The sequence below is a fragment of the Mobula birostris genome, chromosome 10, assembly GCF_030028105.1.
Source record: "Mobula birostris isolate sMobBir1 chromosome 10, sMobBir1.hap1, whole genome shotgun sequence".
NCBI classification, from domain to species: Eukaryota; Metazoa; Chordata; class Chondrichthyes; order Myliobatiformes; family Myliobatidae; genus Mobula; species Mobula birostris.
In genome coordinates, this window is record NC_092379.1 from 102,180,995 (window position 1) to 102,197,033 (window position 16,039).

Genomic DNA, 16,039 nt, shown 5'->3' on the forward strand with positions numbered 1-16,039 from the left:
GGAATTTTAAACGAGGGTTGAAAGGTTTCAGGGGTGGTCAAAGCAGAAACAAAGAACCTTGGCGGCAGCAGAGGATGCCACCAATAATAGAATAATTCTGATCATGTTGGAGAACGATGATTAGTTCAGTGGATGCATGGCTTGATGAAGTTAGAACTAAGGTGGGGCAGTAATGAAGGGATTGAAAACACCAATAAAAATATTAAAATCTGGTATTTCTTATTCAGGAGCCAATTTAGGTCAGCAAGTGCAAGATTAATGGGTGAATTGGACTGGTGCAAGTTTGGACACAGGCAGCAGTGTTTTGGCTGACCTCAAGTTAACAAGAGTGCAGACAAGGGAAGAAGGGAAGTGAAGATGCACAGCCACCCTGAAATATTCAGGCCTAGAGATACAAGGGCATGGATGAGGGTTCCTGCAGCAGATGAGCTGAAGCAGAGATGGAGTCAGGTGAGGTTACAAAGACAGAAATAGCCACTTAATGATGCCACGTTATGTGTTTGTAAGTTCATCGTCGGAAAAAAGTACAAAACCAATGTTGAGCCTCAAGCAATTGCCAGGGAAAGAAAGATTTTAACCTCACAATGTAGTTTTCTCTTTGTTTAGTTCTAAAAGGCGAGCAAGCAGCTTGATGATTTTAAGGTTGAGGGTGGATCAGGGATGGTCTTGAGGTGGAGTTGGATGTTGCAGAGTATGTGGAAACTAACACCTTGATTTTTGGCTGCTTTGCCTTAGGGCAGGATGTAATTGAGAAATAGGAACAGAATAATTATTCGGAGGCCTGCAGAGTAATCTTGCAGGCGAGTGAAACGAAGCCATTGCACTTCACTCTTTGGTATTAAATAGCCTGATAAAAATTGAATAGGTACAATCCCATCAAGCTGGATGATGCAGAGAAGCTGAAAGGAAGACAGTGTCACAGATATGGAAGATGCAACAACATTTTAATAACTGAGAAATAAATATTGTGCAGAACCCAAATATCACTACATGGATTTTATTAACAGTAGGCAGCCTATTTATTAAATATTTCCTCCGAAAGATACCAACTCAAGTTGTGTAGTGCTTGCCCAGTTTTTTTAATTCATCATGGATTTTTAACTGGGTGTGGGATTAGAGCCAGAGCATTTGGGATCTGCAAATAAAAACAACAGAAGAATTTTATTGGTTGCATGAGGGCACTAGAATAAAATTGACTTCATTTTGTCTCCATCAGGATCCTATGAAAGAGGAAACTCTAATGTTGATCTCAAACGTGCTGAATGTATATCTGGAAAACGGCCAGATGAAGTCGTTCACCTTTGATAGCAGAACAACTGTGAGGGTAAGATCATCTTAAATTTACAATCACCTCAATTAAAAAAAATAAAGAGCCATTTATATCTCATTTGGACAGTTAATTAGGTTAACTGGGTAAATATAATTTTTTAATTAATAGCAGAAAATATGTGCCCAGGGATTTGGTACGCAAATGTGCTCTCATCCCATATGTGGAGTGCTGCCTTCAGTGGTTTGGATTAGATTACTCCATAGAAAGCCTATGTTCATTAAAATAATTCAAGCAGGTAATTAGAGAACACCATTGTGAATTGCTCTGGTCCAGTCCCAGTATTTGCTTGTGAGAAACAGACCAAGCAACTCAGAGTCAGAAATATCATCAAGGTCCCTACAAGAGTACAACATGAAGGGCTCCACAATAAAACTCATCATAACTAATTTCACACACAAAATTGCGAATGAAATTTTGAGACTGAAACTAATGTCATAACATTGTTATGTGATGTGGTGTGAGAAAATGTTGTATTCTGCTTCTGAAATTCAATTCAATAAATACACCAGCACAAACAAGAGAAAATCTGCAGATGCTGGAAATCCAAGCAACACATACAAAATGCTAGAGGAACTCAGCAACCCAGGCAGCATCTATGGAAAAGAGTATAGTCAACATTTTGGGCCGAGACCCTTCAACAGTACTGGAGAAAAAAAGATGAGGAGTCACATATCAGCATTTGTATTCCTCGACTTGTGAATAGTCAACTGACAAATTTTTGCTATCACACTCTTGACTCCTCAGGATCAGTATCCTAACTTACAGTGATTTTCCACCAGGGTAAAAGTACACCAAACTCCACCGATAATGCAACACACACAAAATGCTGGAGGAACTCAGCAGGTCAGGCAGTGTGTGGCTTTGGATTTACAGCAATGGCAGATTTTCTCGTGTTTGTGATTTCTCCCCACAATGCATATTGCACAGTAATTTCTCCCATACAATTTTGCAATGCTCAGCTTGTGGTCTAGCTGTTATCAGGATTCAGGAGAAGTTATTCTGTGAGCAGTTCAAAAAAGACTTCTAAACACCCCAGAGTTCTGAAGCTTGCAACTTCTCTAAGAAATCACAGCATGTTATAAGTTAATGCTAAGCTAGTCGTAATTAATAAAAATTTAAAAAAACACATCAGCCAGTCACTAAATTCTACTGCAGCGATAACATGAACCATCCTTAACAACACAAACAAATGTTAGTGCTGAATCTATCATAAACAAGAGAAAATCTGCAGATGCTGGAATTCAAAGTAACACACACAAAATGCTGAAGGAACTCAGCAGGCCAGGCAGCATCTACGGAAAAGAGTACAGTTGACGTTCCAGGCCGAGACCCTTCAGCAGGACTCAGGATTCATCAATCCTGATGAAACATCGACTGTTTACTCTTTTCCATAGATGCTGCCTGGCATGCTGAGTTCCTCCAGTATTTTGTGTGAATGGCTCAGGCTATCACTCCTGGAATTGTATCATAGGTTACAGAGGACAGGAATGTTATAAACAAGTGAATGGAACAGGGTTGAGCTTCTGACTAGAAGATAAAAATCAACTGCATATGACCTTGAACTTCATAATGAATCAGGGAAAAAACCAAGGCAGGTTTCAGGTAGCTAAAGATTATCTTATCTCTCACTTTGTCTCAGTGAGTGTAAACTTAAACCTTTCTTGGTCAATCACTCAGAGAATTCAAAGATCATAAACAGTAACCAAGGCAAGTACATGCGGTACCCCTTCAAGACTGGTGTTACTTGCAGCTGCTGTGGGCCAGTAGTGGAGGGAATGAACTATCGCAATGCTGCAACCTGCCTTGCCAGGATAATGTCCAGCTCCTTCAGAGTTGTGAGTTGCAATCATCCACCAAGGTGGAGGGATGCTATCATACTCCTTGTGTACTTTGCAGATAGTGCATAGAATTTGGGATATCAAAAGTTGAGTCATACCTAGCTTCTGACTATTTTAACTAAAAAAATTATTTTGCTGGTCCAGTTGAGTTTCTGGCCTGGTCAGCTGCTGCTGGTGACATTGAACATCAAGAGTACATGGTTAGACTCATTCTAGTATGAGGTCATCATTGTCTGATGTTTTTATGCGGCAAAGGGAATTTCCAATTCTCAGCTCATGCCTGATTGTTGCCTCAGTCTTCTTGCAGGCATCGGTAGACTGCTTTGTTTCTGAACGGTATTGAACATTATGCAATCATCAGCAAATGTGCCCACTTTCCACCTTATGGTGCAATGAGGAACATTGACAAAACAACAGGGGCTTAAGGCACTGCCCTGAGGCGCAGCTGCTATAATGTTCAAATGCTGTTTGCTCAACCACTATCAATCTCAACCATCCCCTCGTGCAAGATATGATTATAACTAAACAACGTGACCAGTGATGTTTAATAATTGTTTCTCCCTTGTACACCCTGTAATAGAAGTCCTCAGGGTCTGACTTACACAGTGTTGTCTTTTGTAGGACGTGATTCTCACACTACAGGAAAGGTTGTCCCTCAGGTGCATAGAACACTTTGCACTTGTGCTGGAGGTGGGCAATGAAGGTCCAGAGAAGAAACTTCTTCTTCTACATGAAGCAGAGACTCTGATACAGGTTAGTATCAGCAGCAACTAGTACCAAACTCACATTCATTCTCTAAGCTATTTGCTTTTGATTTTCTTTTCAAATTTTCCCTCTCTAGATAATGCAGTAGTGGTTTGTAATAAGTTAGGATCTCAGGATATAAACTCATTTAATCTTCTAATGCTTATGCACACTGCATATCTAGCTACTTCCAACACACGGTTGGATGATCATTAGGAACAGCAATCCTGAACATTTGCTATTGCCTGTAATCCACTAATTAAAAGATCGGTCACCACAGATCAAATTAATGATATGAGAAATGAAAAGATAGGTTACGCTAGAAGGCAAAATTTAACCTTAAGGAGCTCAGGTAGGAGATTAAATTGGTCCAAATAACATAGCACACAAAACCTGCTATTTTCCCATAGACATAGTCTGCTCTTTCAAAGGAGGGCACCTGGGCTCGACCGTAAAGGTTTATTCAGCCCAGATGTAATTTACTGACATTTTAATTGGACCCCCATGTCAACCATCAGGCCAACCTGGAGATAAGAGAAGCCAAGGCAAAAAGCAGCCTAGAAGGATAAATAACATTTTTCAACATCTTTGTGATTCTGCCCATGCCCCAACAGGGAAACCCTGTTGCTCTTAAACTCTGGGTTTACACTCCACCTTTCTGAAGGCCTTACAATCACTCACCTGAATGCCAAGGTTTAGTCTTATAAATCTACATAACTTCCTACTAGCCTGACCCAAGAACATTCGCAGGTTACAGGTGGATGGAGAAAAAATATACGTTCATTTGCTTCAGCAATAACCTGCTCCTCATTGGAAAATTACCACCATTATGCATTTCCTGTTCCAATACCAGCTCTCAATTTGAAAATAATTATGAAATTCATGGCATCTTTGTTCCAGTTTGTGCTGAATTTACATTTCTAGTCAGTGAAATTATAAGTAGCTTCATCATATGATACTCTTATATTTGATAGCAAGAGGAACTTTAACCAATCTGCCAGGGTTGGTTGGATGCCTGTCTGGCAGAAATGAAAGGCCAGTATGGGCCTCCTTGAATTATTGAATATTCTCCAGTCAGATTCCCTATTTTAAATGGGCATCCAAAAATTAACATAAATATCAATACACAGCTAAAGAGCATAAGCAGACTATAAAATATTGTGTGTGTGTGTGAGATATGTACAGTATATGAGCAATTGTTTTAAGTTACCATTTAATAATTGGGAAGATTCCCTTTTACATTACTATACAACTTTTCCTTAACAGATATGATGACTCAAATGTGTTTATTCTATAAGAATCTGTTTTTAATGTCCAATGCTAGGTTGTGCAGCGCAGTCATTTTAACGCCATGAAATGCATCCTCAGAATCACCTTTTTTCCAAAGGACCCAGTTGACCTACTGAGGAGGGACCCAGTGGCATTTGACTACCTATATGCTCAGGTAAGAACAGTAGCAAAATGCCACTTTTGACAAAAGTCTGGGACGAGGGCATGAACAGAACTGAAGACCACAGAACATGCATAGAAACATTTTAAAAAGCCTAACACTCCCATTCTGAGGCCAATGGCATTGACTCTTGAAACCTGATTATTTTCAGACAATGATTCTTGTGTTAATGTAACACCCTCTCCTCTTCACCAGACTTCACAAACAGAAGCTCCTTGCTAACCTGCAACCTCCAAACTGGACCAAAACATTCCTCGGTTAAAACATGGCAGAGCTATCAAAGGAAAGGCTACTGTGTGGTTTTAATCTATTGTACACAATGCCCTGAACATTGTCCATGTAAAATATTGCCGTGGGGTGGGAAAGGTGTCATAACACAAAATTCATCAACCCTGCATCTACACCAGTTTAATGTTCACTTTGAGGCAAAATACATTTTCTAGGCCTGTGAACCCCTTATAATGAATATCTAAAACCTTCATCCTTTTATTGCTGTACTGCAAGAATTATAACTGATTAAACCCAATACCGTATGAAGCTGAAAATCCCAAATCTAACAAGACAGCCTCCAGCATGATAGAAGCACATTCCACCACTAACTTAGGTTACTCAGTTTCAGCCCGAGCAAAATGTAGACTCCACTGAAGACCTGTGCTTGCACTTTTAATTATGTTCTGGGCATCCATTGGAGATTTCTTCATGTACGAAACCAACAGCAGGCCTCTGGTCTCACTTGCACTGAACCAATGAGTCAAACTAATTTACAATGACCATTGAATATTGAGACTCTGCTGAAGCCACAATAAATCTCATGAGTGGCTGAGGTTAACCAATGACATAAAACCCCGGGAATGAAGACAGAAAGAGCATAACAACCAGGCAGGATCAGATTGGCAATCAGGAAAGGTATTACGCTCCAGGACAGCCACTTCCAAACATCCATAGCGCCTTGAGTGAAGACATTTCTAGTATCAGGCCAAATTGGCCAATCCCTTATACTGAGGCTGTGATTGTGACCTTTAATTCTAGACATTCCAGCTGGAAAAGTAGTCCGTTTATCAAGCCTAATAAGAATTGTATTTTCTCAACTCTTTCTTGCTAATTTATGAGGTGATGAAATACCTTATTCTTTTATTCCTTAAAATATTAATATTTGATTCCTCTTTTTTTCATTGAATTTTAAATGTTTTTCTAAATCTCATGGCATTCTTTGTCATGCTCTTCTCTGCTGCCAGTATTTGTCTCTTGGCTTCAGTTTTAACATTTTGTTAGTCTCCCTCTCCGTGACTCAACAGTCTTTAGTGTGTTCTTATTTTTAGCAAAGTATATATTTTCCTTGAATTTATTGAACCTTATATAGAATGTTTCCCCTTGCTATTTTACATCACTTTTTCCCAATACTGTGCTTTTTTCCCTGCAATGTTCTTTTTTTCAGTTTTACAATCTTTTCTCCTATATATTACACTGGACTTTGTCATGTTTATAGTCTTATTATATTAGATATAATTGCCTTGTAGTTTCCCTATTTTTCTTTCTGCCTGGTTCAATCTCTATTATGAGATCCAGTAGTGAATCATTGTGCGTTGGGCTGATTATATACCACTACTGCACGGATCACTGAGTATTAATACCAGTCTGGATGCTCACAGCTATAGCCCACCATACTGTAGAAAAGATGTTCATGTGGGCTGTGCCCTGCAGTGCAGTGAGTCTAGCACTCCCAGAGCAAAGACTCATTCATGTGGAGAAACTGCATGGTTTGCTGCTGGGTGGAGTATGGCCAACCATGTGGCCACCCTTTGCTGAGCTGTGGGGCTCAGGGCTAGTCTTAGGAAAGTCTGCAGATGCAGGAAATCCAAAGCAATGCACACAAAATGCTGGAGGAACTCAGCAGGTTGGGCAGCATCTAAGGAAATGAATAGTTAGTCGAAGTTTCAGGCTGAGACCCTTCTTCAGGACTGAAAAGGAAGGGGGAAGAAAAAAACAGTGGAGGTTGGAGAAAGAGGCTAGCTGAAAGGTGATAGGTGAAGCCAGGAGGATGGGAAAGGTCAAAGGCTGGAGAAGAATGTATCTGGTTGGAGAGAAGAGTGGAACAAATGAGAAAGGGAAGGAGGAGGGGAACCAGGGGAAAGTAATAAGCAGGTATATGTTGACAGATGCCTACAGTTTCATTGATCTTTAAATACTTGAAACAGCTACTGTCAATTACCGCTAATAACCTGTATTCACTACGCTAAACAAGATTTAGTCTTGAACTTCACATCTTAGCAGAGAGCAGTGCACTGCTTGTCCCAGCTCACTCAACACCAGCCCTTACTAACAGCTTGTCCACACTGAGCTGTTAGTGAATCATTGCTGCCAGAATGCCTGTTTCCTGACACCCAAGTTCCTGGTACAGCATAGTACAGCAAAGAAGGGCAACAGCACTGTCGGTAACATATTTCTAAATATATGGTTTAATGATACAAAGTCCCCTGTAATTCTGATTCCATTCTGCTGTATCAGTATGCACTGATACGTCATTCGGAATTCGGAATCATTCTGAAAGGTGCCCTGCACAAATGAAAGGATCTCTGCTTTCTCATCTACTTTGTTTCTTCTTTTCAACAGTTAATTTTGAAGTAATTAAAATTCCCCGTGATTATTGCAATATTGTTCTTTTTGTTTTTGTTCATTTTCTTAATGTGTTTGCATACTTCTTGCTCCTACTCCCTTTCTCAGTTAGCTGTAATGTAGACTGCCCTTTTTTATTATGTTTTACTAATTCTATTTTACTACTCAAATAAATGCAGCTACTCTATTTCATCTTTTCCCTTTTCAAGATTTCTTTTTTCACAATATTGGTGCAATTAATTTAAATGGCAGTGCTTACTTTTCTCTGCTAACCTCTCTGCAGTCCCTGTGAATGGTTCCACCCAGTGTAATGTCGTCAACATTTGCCCTCATCAGTATTGTGATGATTGCTGTATGTTCGTTCTCCTTTCTGAATGAAGTGACATTAGGCCTTGTTTGATTTATTGTAGATCTCCTATCTGCCTCACTGTTTAAAACTTTTATTATCGCACAACATAACCTTTTCACAAGGACACATCCTATTGACATGGCTCCTTGATCCAGTGCATGTATCAGTCTCCCATCAAGAAGAACAACTCTCTTCATACCAGCACTTTAAAAGGAAAAATACAGATGCAATAAATCTGAAATAAAAACAAGACAGGTACCATACATGAATGAAGAAACAGGATTAATGTCTCAGGTTAATGATCTATCATCAAAGCTTTCTAAGCCCTTTAGTAGTTGATTATTCACATACTTCTCCTCATGTCAACTCAGATTCAGATTTATTTATCACATATTCATAAAAATATACAGTGAAGTGCATCACTTGTGTTAACAACAAACACACCCAAGGATGTGCTGGGGCATTCTGCAAGTGCCACCATGGATTCCAACATAGCACACCCACAATGTTCAGCAGAAAAATGCAAGGGACAACAACAGCAAAATAAACCCCTTCCCGCCGGCTCTCTCATGCACATAGACAGGCCTCCAGTCCCAGGACAAGCTGCCTTGTACCTCCAGTGCTTGGCGCCGGACTCTCAGGTTTGCAGACATTAAGATTTTAATTTTGGCCCAGACTCCAGACTCAACCTTCAGGCCTCCACCTCTGGATTCATTGACTTTGGCCTTCAGCCTCATGGGCTTTCTTCTCTGGACTTGATGACTTCGGTCCTTGACCTTTTGAGCTTTCTTTCTCCGGACCCACCAAGCTCTGGACTTTGACCTTCAGCTTTGCCCTCTGGACTTTGCTGACCTCTGTGTATCAACCCCAGGGCTCACCGATCACAGGTTTGCCCCTCAGGCCTCAACCCCAGAACTCACCCAATCACAGAATTACTCTTTGAACCTTGGTTGACCAACCTCCACTATTGCTGACCTTCAACCATGGTGTGAGACCTTGGGCTCAGGACTCACATAGACCTCTGATTCTGTTGGCCTGGGGGATCACCGGCCCTTGTGACTCCTGCCTGTATGGACCTCTGACTTGCTATTTGCTGACCTGGGGATCGCTGGTCTCCTCAGCATCTATCAACCCAACTCTGGGTTCACTGAGCTTCAACCACAGAGTGTTCCAGCCTGGACTCAGGATACAGGCTCCTGTCCCCAACTGTTCATTTACTGCCCCTGACCTCCAACTCTCCCTTTTCCCTGTCCCTAAACACTAACCTGACCCCTAACTCCCCACTCTGTCCCCAAAATCATCCCTAAAAACCTTAAAAAAATAGCTAAATCTGAACCACGCCATCAACAGACATCACAACTCGATACCACCTTGACTCAAACTTGCACATGGCTTACATCATTTCTTGGTTCTGTCTAATTTCCTGGCCTAATTTACATATTAATATTTAATTATTTATGGTTTTATATTGCTATATTTATACTCTATTCTTGGTTGGGGCAACTGTGACGAAAATCAATTTCCCTCGGGATCAATAAAGTTATGACTATGACTATTTAGCAGGAACATCTGTCTGATTCCACCTTTGTCATTTGTTCCAATGTTGACCTTGACAATTTGATTTTCTCCCTTTTTCAAATTCTACACTAGTTGTCTCTTATTCTTGCATCATTTCATGGCCTTTGTCCATAGTCTAGATGGATGGTATCAGTCTATCAAATTATAGAATGCCCTATGATTACCACTTCTCATTTTACTTTGCTAAACACAAACCCATTAGATTTCCCATCCAGAATCCACCACCCACCTTCCCACAATCCAGGAGAGTCTTAGCAGCCATATTTAGTTCCCATATTGGGTTAATAACTTTCCCATTCTACACAAGTGTGACATCATCCATCTTATTCCAAACACTCTGCTACAAAACATTGCACAGAAATGTGCATGTAGGTAAATTCAATCATGTTCACTAGATCAATATCCCTTCCTCCTTAAGATGACATCATCCCATTAAAAAGCTGCACTTATCCGAGCTAATCAACTGCAAAGCAATAGCTTACAGACAAACTCAATCAATATTCCATCTTGTTATATAGTCATGACCAATGTATCAATAAAATTATGCATATTTTCTTTATCATAAGAGATAATCTCCCACAGCACTACATACTTCAACGAAGTCTGTTTTTACTCCAGAATTCGATTCTTAATTCCTGATATTACTGTCAGTTAATTAATAACTTTAAGTGATAATGTGGATACCTCTAATAAAATGAATTTACCCTTTTGTGGACATGTGTCTCTTGGAAGGTTAAAAATTATGTTGCGTGACGTTTACACATGAAAGTTTAATTTGTTGATCTGAGTTGTTTGCTATCTTAATAGATATATTAACACTTAAAATAAATAGGAATAGAATTTCTTTAAATACTGTTTACAGTCCAGTGTTTATATTTTTAGTTGACAAGAAATTGTAGGTTTGCATCTGTTTTTCTATGCAATATAACAACATATATCTTCCCAATCTACTTTTTTAGAGTACAACTTAAATTAATTTTTACTGTGACCAGCATCTCTTGGCTGTCTCCACACTTCCCCTCCCAGCCTAGTCCAACAAATCTTATTTCTTCAAGCTGAGATACAGCTTCACTTAGAATGCCATCTTAATATCCTTCTAACAAGAGGCAGTCTCCATGAGTAACGCTGGGCAAAGGCATCCAGATATTCAAGCATGCTCAAAAATGAAGAGGTAGAGATTAATTCCGTGCCAACATCGGCCCCAAACTGTTCAGCCTGGAGAGTTGCATATAAACACTGAATCTCACCGAGTAAATGGAAGTGAAAAAGGACTTGATTTATCACGTCTTTTTGTCTATATTTGAAACAAGAGCACGAGGCAGTCTGGAGCTGAATGGTCTTGGCAAAATTAAACAAGTAGTGCAAAAACGGAAACAAAAGCACAGTGAGGTAATGCTCATGGTTTCAATGACTATTCAGAAATCAGATGGCAGAGGGTAAAAAGCTGTTCCTGAATCACTGAATGTGTGTCTTCAGGCTCTGTACCTCCTTCCTGATGTTAACAATGAGAAGAGGACATGTCCTGGGTGGTGGGGGTCCTTAATGACAGATACTGCCTTTTTGAGGCACCGCTCCTAGAAGGTGTCTTGTATATTACAGAGACTAGTGCCTATGATGGAGCTGACAAATGAAGCCAAAACATATTATCTGTGCAGCATAACTGACTGTCCACAGTTGTTGATGTTTCAGCATTGTCTGTACCATTCTCATGGTGAACTACACCACAAACAAAGATGGAATTCTTAGAGCTGCCTTCTCTCTTCAATTACATAATTAAGGCGGTCAGACTACCAAACTTAGATTTGATGTGTTGATTGTGGGATCCCTTAGCTGCCTGTTGCATCTTATTTTCTATGTATTGCATCTGATAGCATTTTAAATGTCCTGTGATAAAAGTTCACTAGGTGTTTTAAATTAAATTAGGGTTATCCCTTGCTTCACTGTAATAGTAGAGAGAGAGAGAGATGCCAGGTCATAACATTATGGATTGTATTGTGTACATATCTCTGCTGGTAAAGGTCCACAACACTCATCGATACCTAGCTTTGAGTGTGAAGCCTATTCAGAGTCTATCCGATTTAGCACAACTGTAGTGTTTCAGTACTGTGCTGTGCAAAAGCCTGAGGCACATATATTTAGTAAGGGTACCTAAGACTTTTCCACAGTACTGTAGTAATTTTATGTATTGCACTGTACTAATACCACAAAAAAAATTTCATGACATATGTGAGTGATGATTATCCTGATTCTGCTATGAGTCTCCATTGTGGACTGGGTTTGAAGAGAGTAGAGAGGGGATTCATGGTTGGGAGAAGGAAGGGAGTGGGAAACACCAGAGAGATATTCTGAAATGATTAATAAACCAACTGTTTGGAATCAAATAACCTTGCTGATGTCTCAAGACGTGGTGTGTCTGTACCCGCACCATCGCCATACCTGGCATTCCTTCCCTGCCACCTACCCCACACTCCTCCCGCAGCACTCCACCGCCGCCATTCCCAATATCCTTTGGTCCTGCCAGATTTACAAACTCACTCTCCACTCCATGTTGATAAATACAGTGCTGTGCAAAATTCTTAGGCACATACAGTATATATATATATCTAGCGTGCCTAAGACTTTTGCACAACATTTATTCATTATTCATTACCTCTCATTGATCCAGTTTGGTATCTGTGTCCTTCAGGACTCAGTCAACTTGGTCATTGATAGTGCTTGCAAGCCACTCTGGTGATAGACTTTGGAGACTCGGTACCAATGTAGATTTTTCAGTGCTTCTTCCATGAGTTGTTCAACATGGAGGAGCATGGTCGCATGAAGCAGAGTGAGTGTATCAACCAGCGAAAAACAGCTGGTGAGTAAATGTAACAGAGCTAGGAAATGCACTGCATAAGGTGAGCAGAACAACTACATGGCATTCACACCAATATAAAGAATATCAGAAAAATAATATGGTGTATACTGTAATTAGTGTGAAAAATGGTAATTTTCCCTCAATAGTCAGATGGAGAAATGGATCTCAAGTCCTAGGGCTTGGGGCTTTCATGTGCCAAACTGATTCCAAGGTTAAATTGCTCTGTGCTGATCTAGGAAACTCTAGCAAAAGCAAGCAATAGCTTGAATTACTCTCGTTCACTTCTGTGCTTCGAAACTATGGATTAGCAAATTAAGTAAAACTTGTTTTATTTTCTGTCTTTTGACTCCTGCTATGCATTTCATATATACTGTAGATTTGTGTCAAGTGAAGACAGGACTGGAAAAGTAACACACCAAAATGCTGGATGAACTCAGCAGGTCAGGCAGCATCTATGGAGAGGAATAAATAGCCGACTCATCATGACTGAGAATGACATAACTTCAATTTCCCACCCTCCACATCTACTCACCACAGCTCCCCCACTTCCCAGCCAACCCGCCCTTTCTCCTTTCCTCAAAAGGCCTGACAACATTCTCCTCTCCAGTTTAACATGTGAAAATTATCACTTGAGAAAAATGCCAGGAGGCAATTTACCCCATCAAAAATCCATGGTTTCCTGAGAGGAGATGGGAAATTTGAGGTTGTGAAAGTGCATTTCTGTTACTAGTATTTACTGAATAACTTCAGAAGTTTTTACTTTCCTTCTGCAGAGCTGCAGTGATGTGATGAAAGAACGATTCAGTGGTGACTTAGCAGAAAATATAATGCTGAAATTGACTGCGCTGCATATCTACATCACTGTCTCCAGTGCAAGAACCAATCAGAAGATCACCCTCAGAAACGTTGAGTAAGTATTTTATATTTACTCATTTTTCAACATGTGTATATGGCTAGCAAGTCCAGCATTAATTGACCCTCTCTAATTACTGTTACAAAGATGGTGATGAGCAACCAACTTGAACCACAGTCTTTCTGCTTAACAGCAAAGGACATGTTCTGGAATATAATTCACTGAGCATGAGACAACTGAGAATTAGGATCACCAGAATTTTTTGGTTAACTTGAGCTGTAATGTTTCCTTTTCATAATGTCTGATTTTACCATGCAAAGATGCTTAAAATGTTACAATTAAATCTTCTGGAATTTTTAAGAAACAGAATATTCAGCAGCAGTATGTACATAAAAGGCAAATTAAATCCCAATACATTTGTGCCTTTTTCTTAAAGCTTTCTGGACTGAAAATAAAAGATATAATATTGTTTCTAATCGTGTGCTTCTTGTGAGAAGGTAAATAAAAGAGACTCCAATCAGCTCCTGCTGATGAAAAGAGAACCCGGATAAAGAACTTAAGGTATCTGAGGAATAAAAGGAAACCAAATAGTGAATTGAAGCCTAGATTGCAGACCACAAGTTTGAGTAAAAATGGCCAAGATAATGTGTAGCCAAAAGACTCCACGTAAGGTCAGCAGGAAAGGACCTTAAAGAGATAATATCCTGCTGAAAAACAAACTGATTCATGGAATTGATATCAAGAGTTAGGAAAAGTCTCTGTTACATGAATTATTAACAATCGGGGGGAAATGGACCACAGAAGCAGTCAGATTTCTTTGAATGTTATTCATTTTTCAATGATTGAGAACAAATTAAATAGATTTTTTTCTGACAACCTCTCAAAGTCTCTCAAAACTCCCCTTTCCCAGTGCTGCTTTTAATACCCTTCGGTCCATTTTCAGCTCTGAACTGCTACTGTTCTAGGTATTGCATAGCGGCATACTAAGGGTGGGATTTATAATTTTCTGTATCAGTAATATCAAATTGTTTAAGTTCTTCAAAAACAAGAATATCACTGAAATAGATGGGGAAATAAGAAAGAAAACAGCATTGATTTTTCTATATTAATATTCTGTGAAGCTGTCAGTCCATTGAGAAGGTGATGAGTGAGGTGCCTTCCTGGACCTGCCTGCTATCCCTTTGGTACTGATATTCAGACAGTGCTGCTGAACAGGAAGTTCCAGGACTTAGACACAGTAAAAATGAAGGACCAGCAATATTTTATGAAGTGCAGGTGAGAATTAGAAAATTCAATATGAACTAATAACAGGCTAGAATAAATGGAGGGGAGACTGAATAACATGAATTAAGGAGGAGGAATAAACAATATCAAGATCACATTGCTCTGCTCAGACTAAGAGCTGAGTACTCCAGTATCCTTCTTGCTCCCCCCTCCAAGAACACAGTAGCCACTCCTCACTGTTATAGGAAGAACAATGTGAGCTGAGAGTAGGGAAGGAAAAGAAAACCACCTCCGCACTTCCAATTGTGTCATTAATTCAGAAACAGTTGACATATGAAATAGTAACATAGCAAATAAATATCTCAAATAACCTTCAATTTACACACAGGGAATTAAGGAAACTATGCACAAATTGGAGACAAACAACAAATTACCTACATTACTACCAATACTTGCTTCTGTTAGCATAAACAATGAAAGTCCCAAAGATTTCAGTAGTCATAACGGTTGTTCTTATGTGTTTCTTAAGGAAAGTATACAAGCCAACACTCATGTTGTTTTCTGTTCATCAGTAACCCAGAAATTAACAGCAAATAGAAGTCTTACCAGTCCTTGGATACTGCAACAGTAGGATGATAATATTCAACATGATCTGAAAGTAATATAATTTTAAAAAAGCAGCAGTTGAGAAATTGTATGCAAGCGTGCTTAGAATAGGCCTGGCTAGGTGATAGTTCAAGATTCATGTAAAAAAATTATTTGCATAATGTTTAATTCTGCCTTGAATCACACAATCTAACTGTAAAAGAACATAATTGTTTAAAATTTTCTTTCTATTAATGCATTCATTAGAAGTTGCTGTGTTAGCGTAATTTTACCAATACAGCTGAAAATGGGCTTTATTGCCAAAAATGAGCATGTTAGCAGGGTATCCATTTCTCCACCTATATTTCCCTATACTAAAAATGACTTTAAAAGACTGTACTGTGCTTTTACAATTTCGTTAGCATGAATAGTCAGTTTCTCAGCAATTTCAGTATTTTAAGTATGAAAAGCAAAAAGCATATGCATGTACATCCTAGAAAATATGCATCCCAGAATTTAACATTGCCAATTTCTGGGCCAATCATAATCCTGACAGTTGCATGAATGTATTCTTAAATCATTAAAGCTGATATTAAATGGGAACATTAGTGCTTTGGGTTG

The 16,039-nt window shown here is 39.4% G+C and overlaps 1 protein-coding gene across 1 annotated transcript in view; it reads left to right on the plus strand.

Moving 5' to 3' along the window:
- frmpd3 (FERM and PDZ domain containing 3) overlaps positions 1–16,039 on the plus strand; it is a 133,513-nt gene that overhangs the window by 65,839 nt on the left and 51,635 nt on the right. Inside the window, exons 5-8 of the mRNA XM_072269759.1 lie at positions 1,217–1,324; positions 3,790–3,921; positions 5,237–5,356; positions 13,530–13,666. Of these exons, the coding sequence (XP_072125860.1) occupies positions 1,217–1,324; positions 3,790–3,921; positions 5,237–5,356; positions 13,530–13,666 (497 nt within the window). The remainder of the gene's footprint in view (positions 1–1,216; positions 1,325–3,789; positions 3,922–5,236; positions 5,357–13,529; positions 13,667–16,039) is intronic.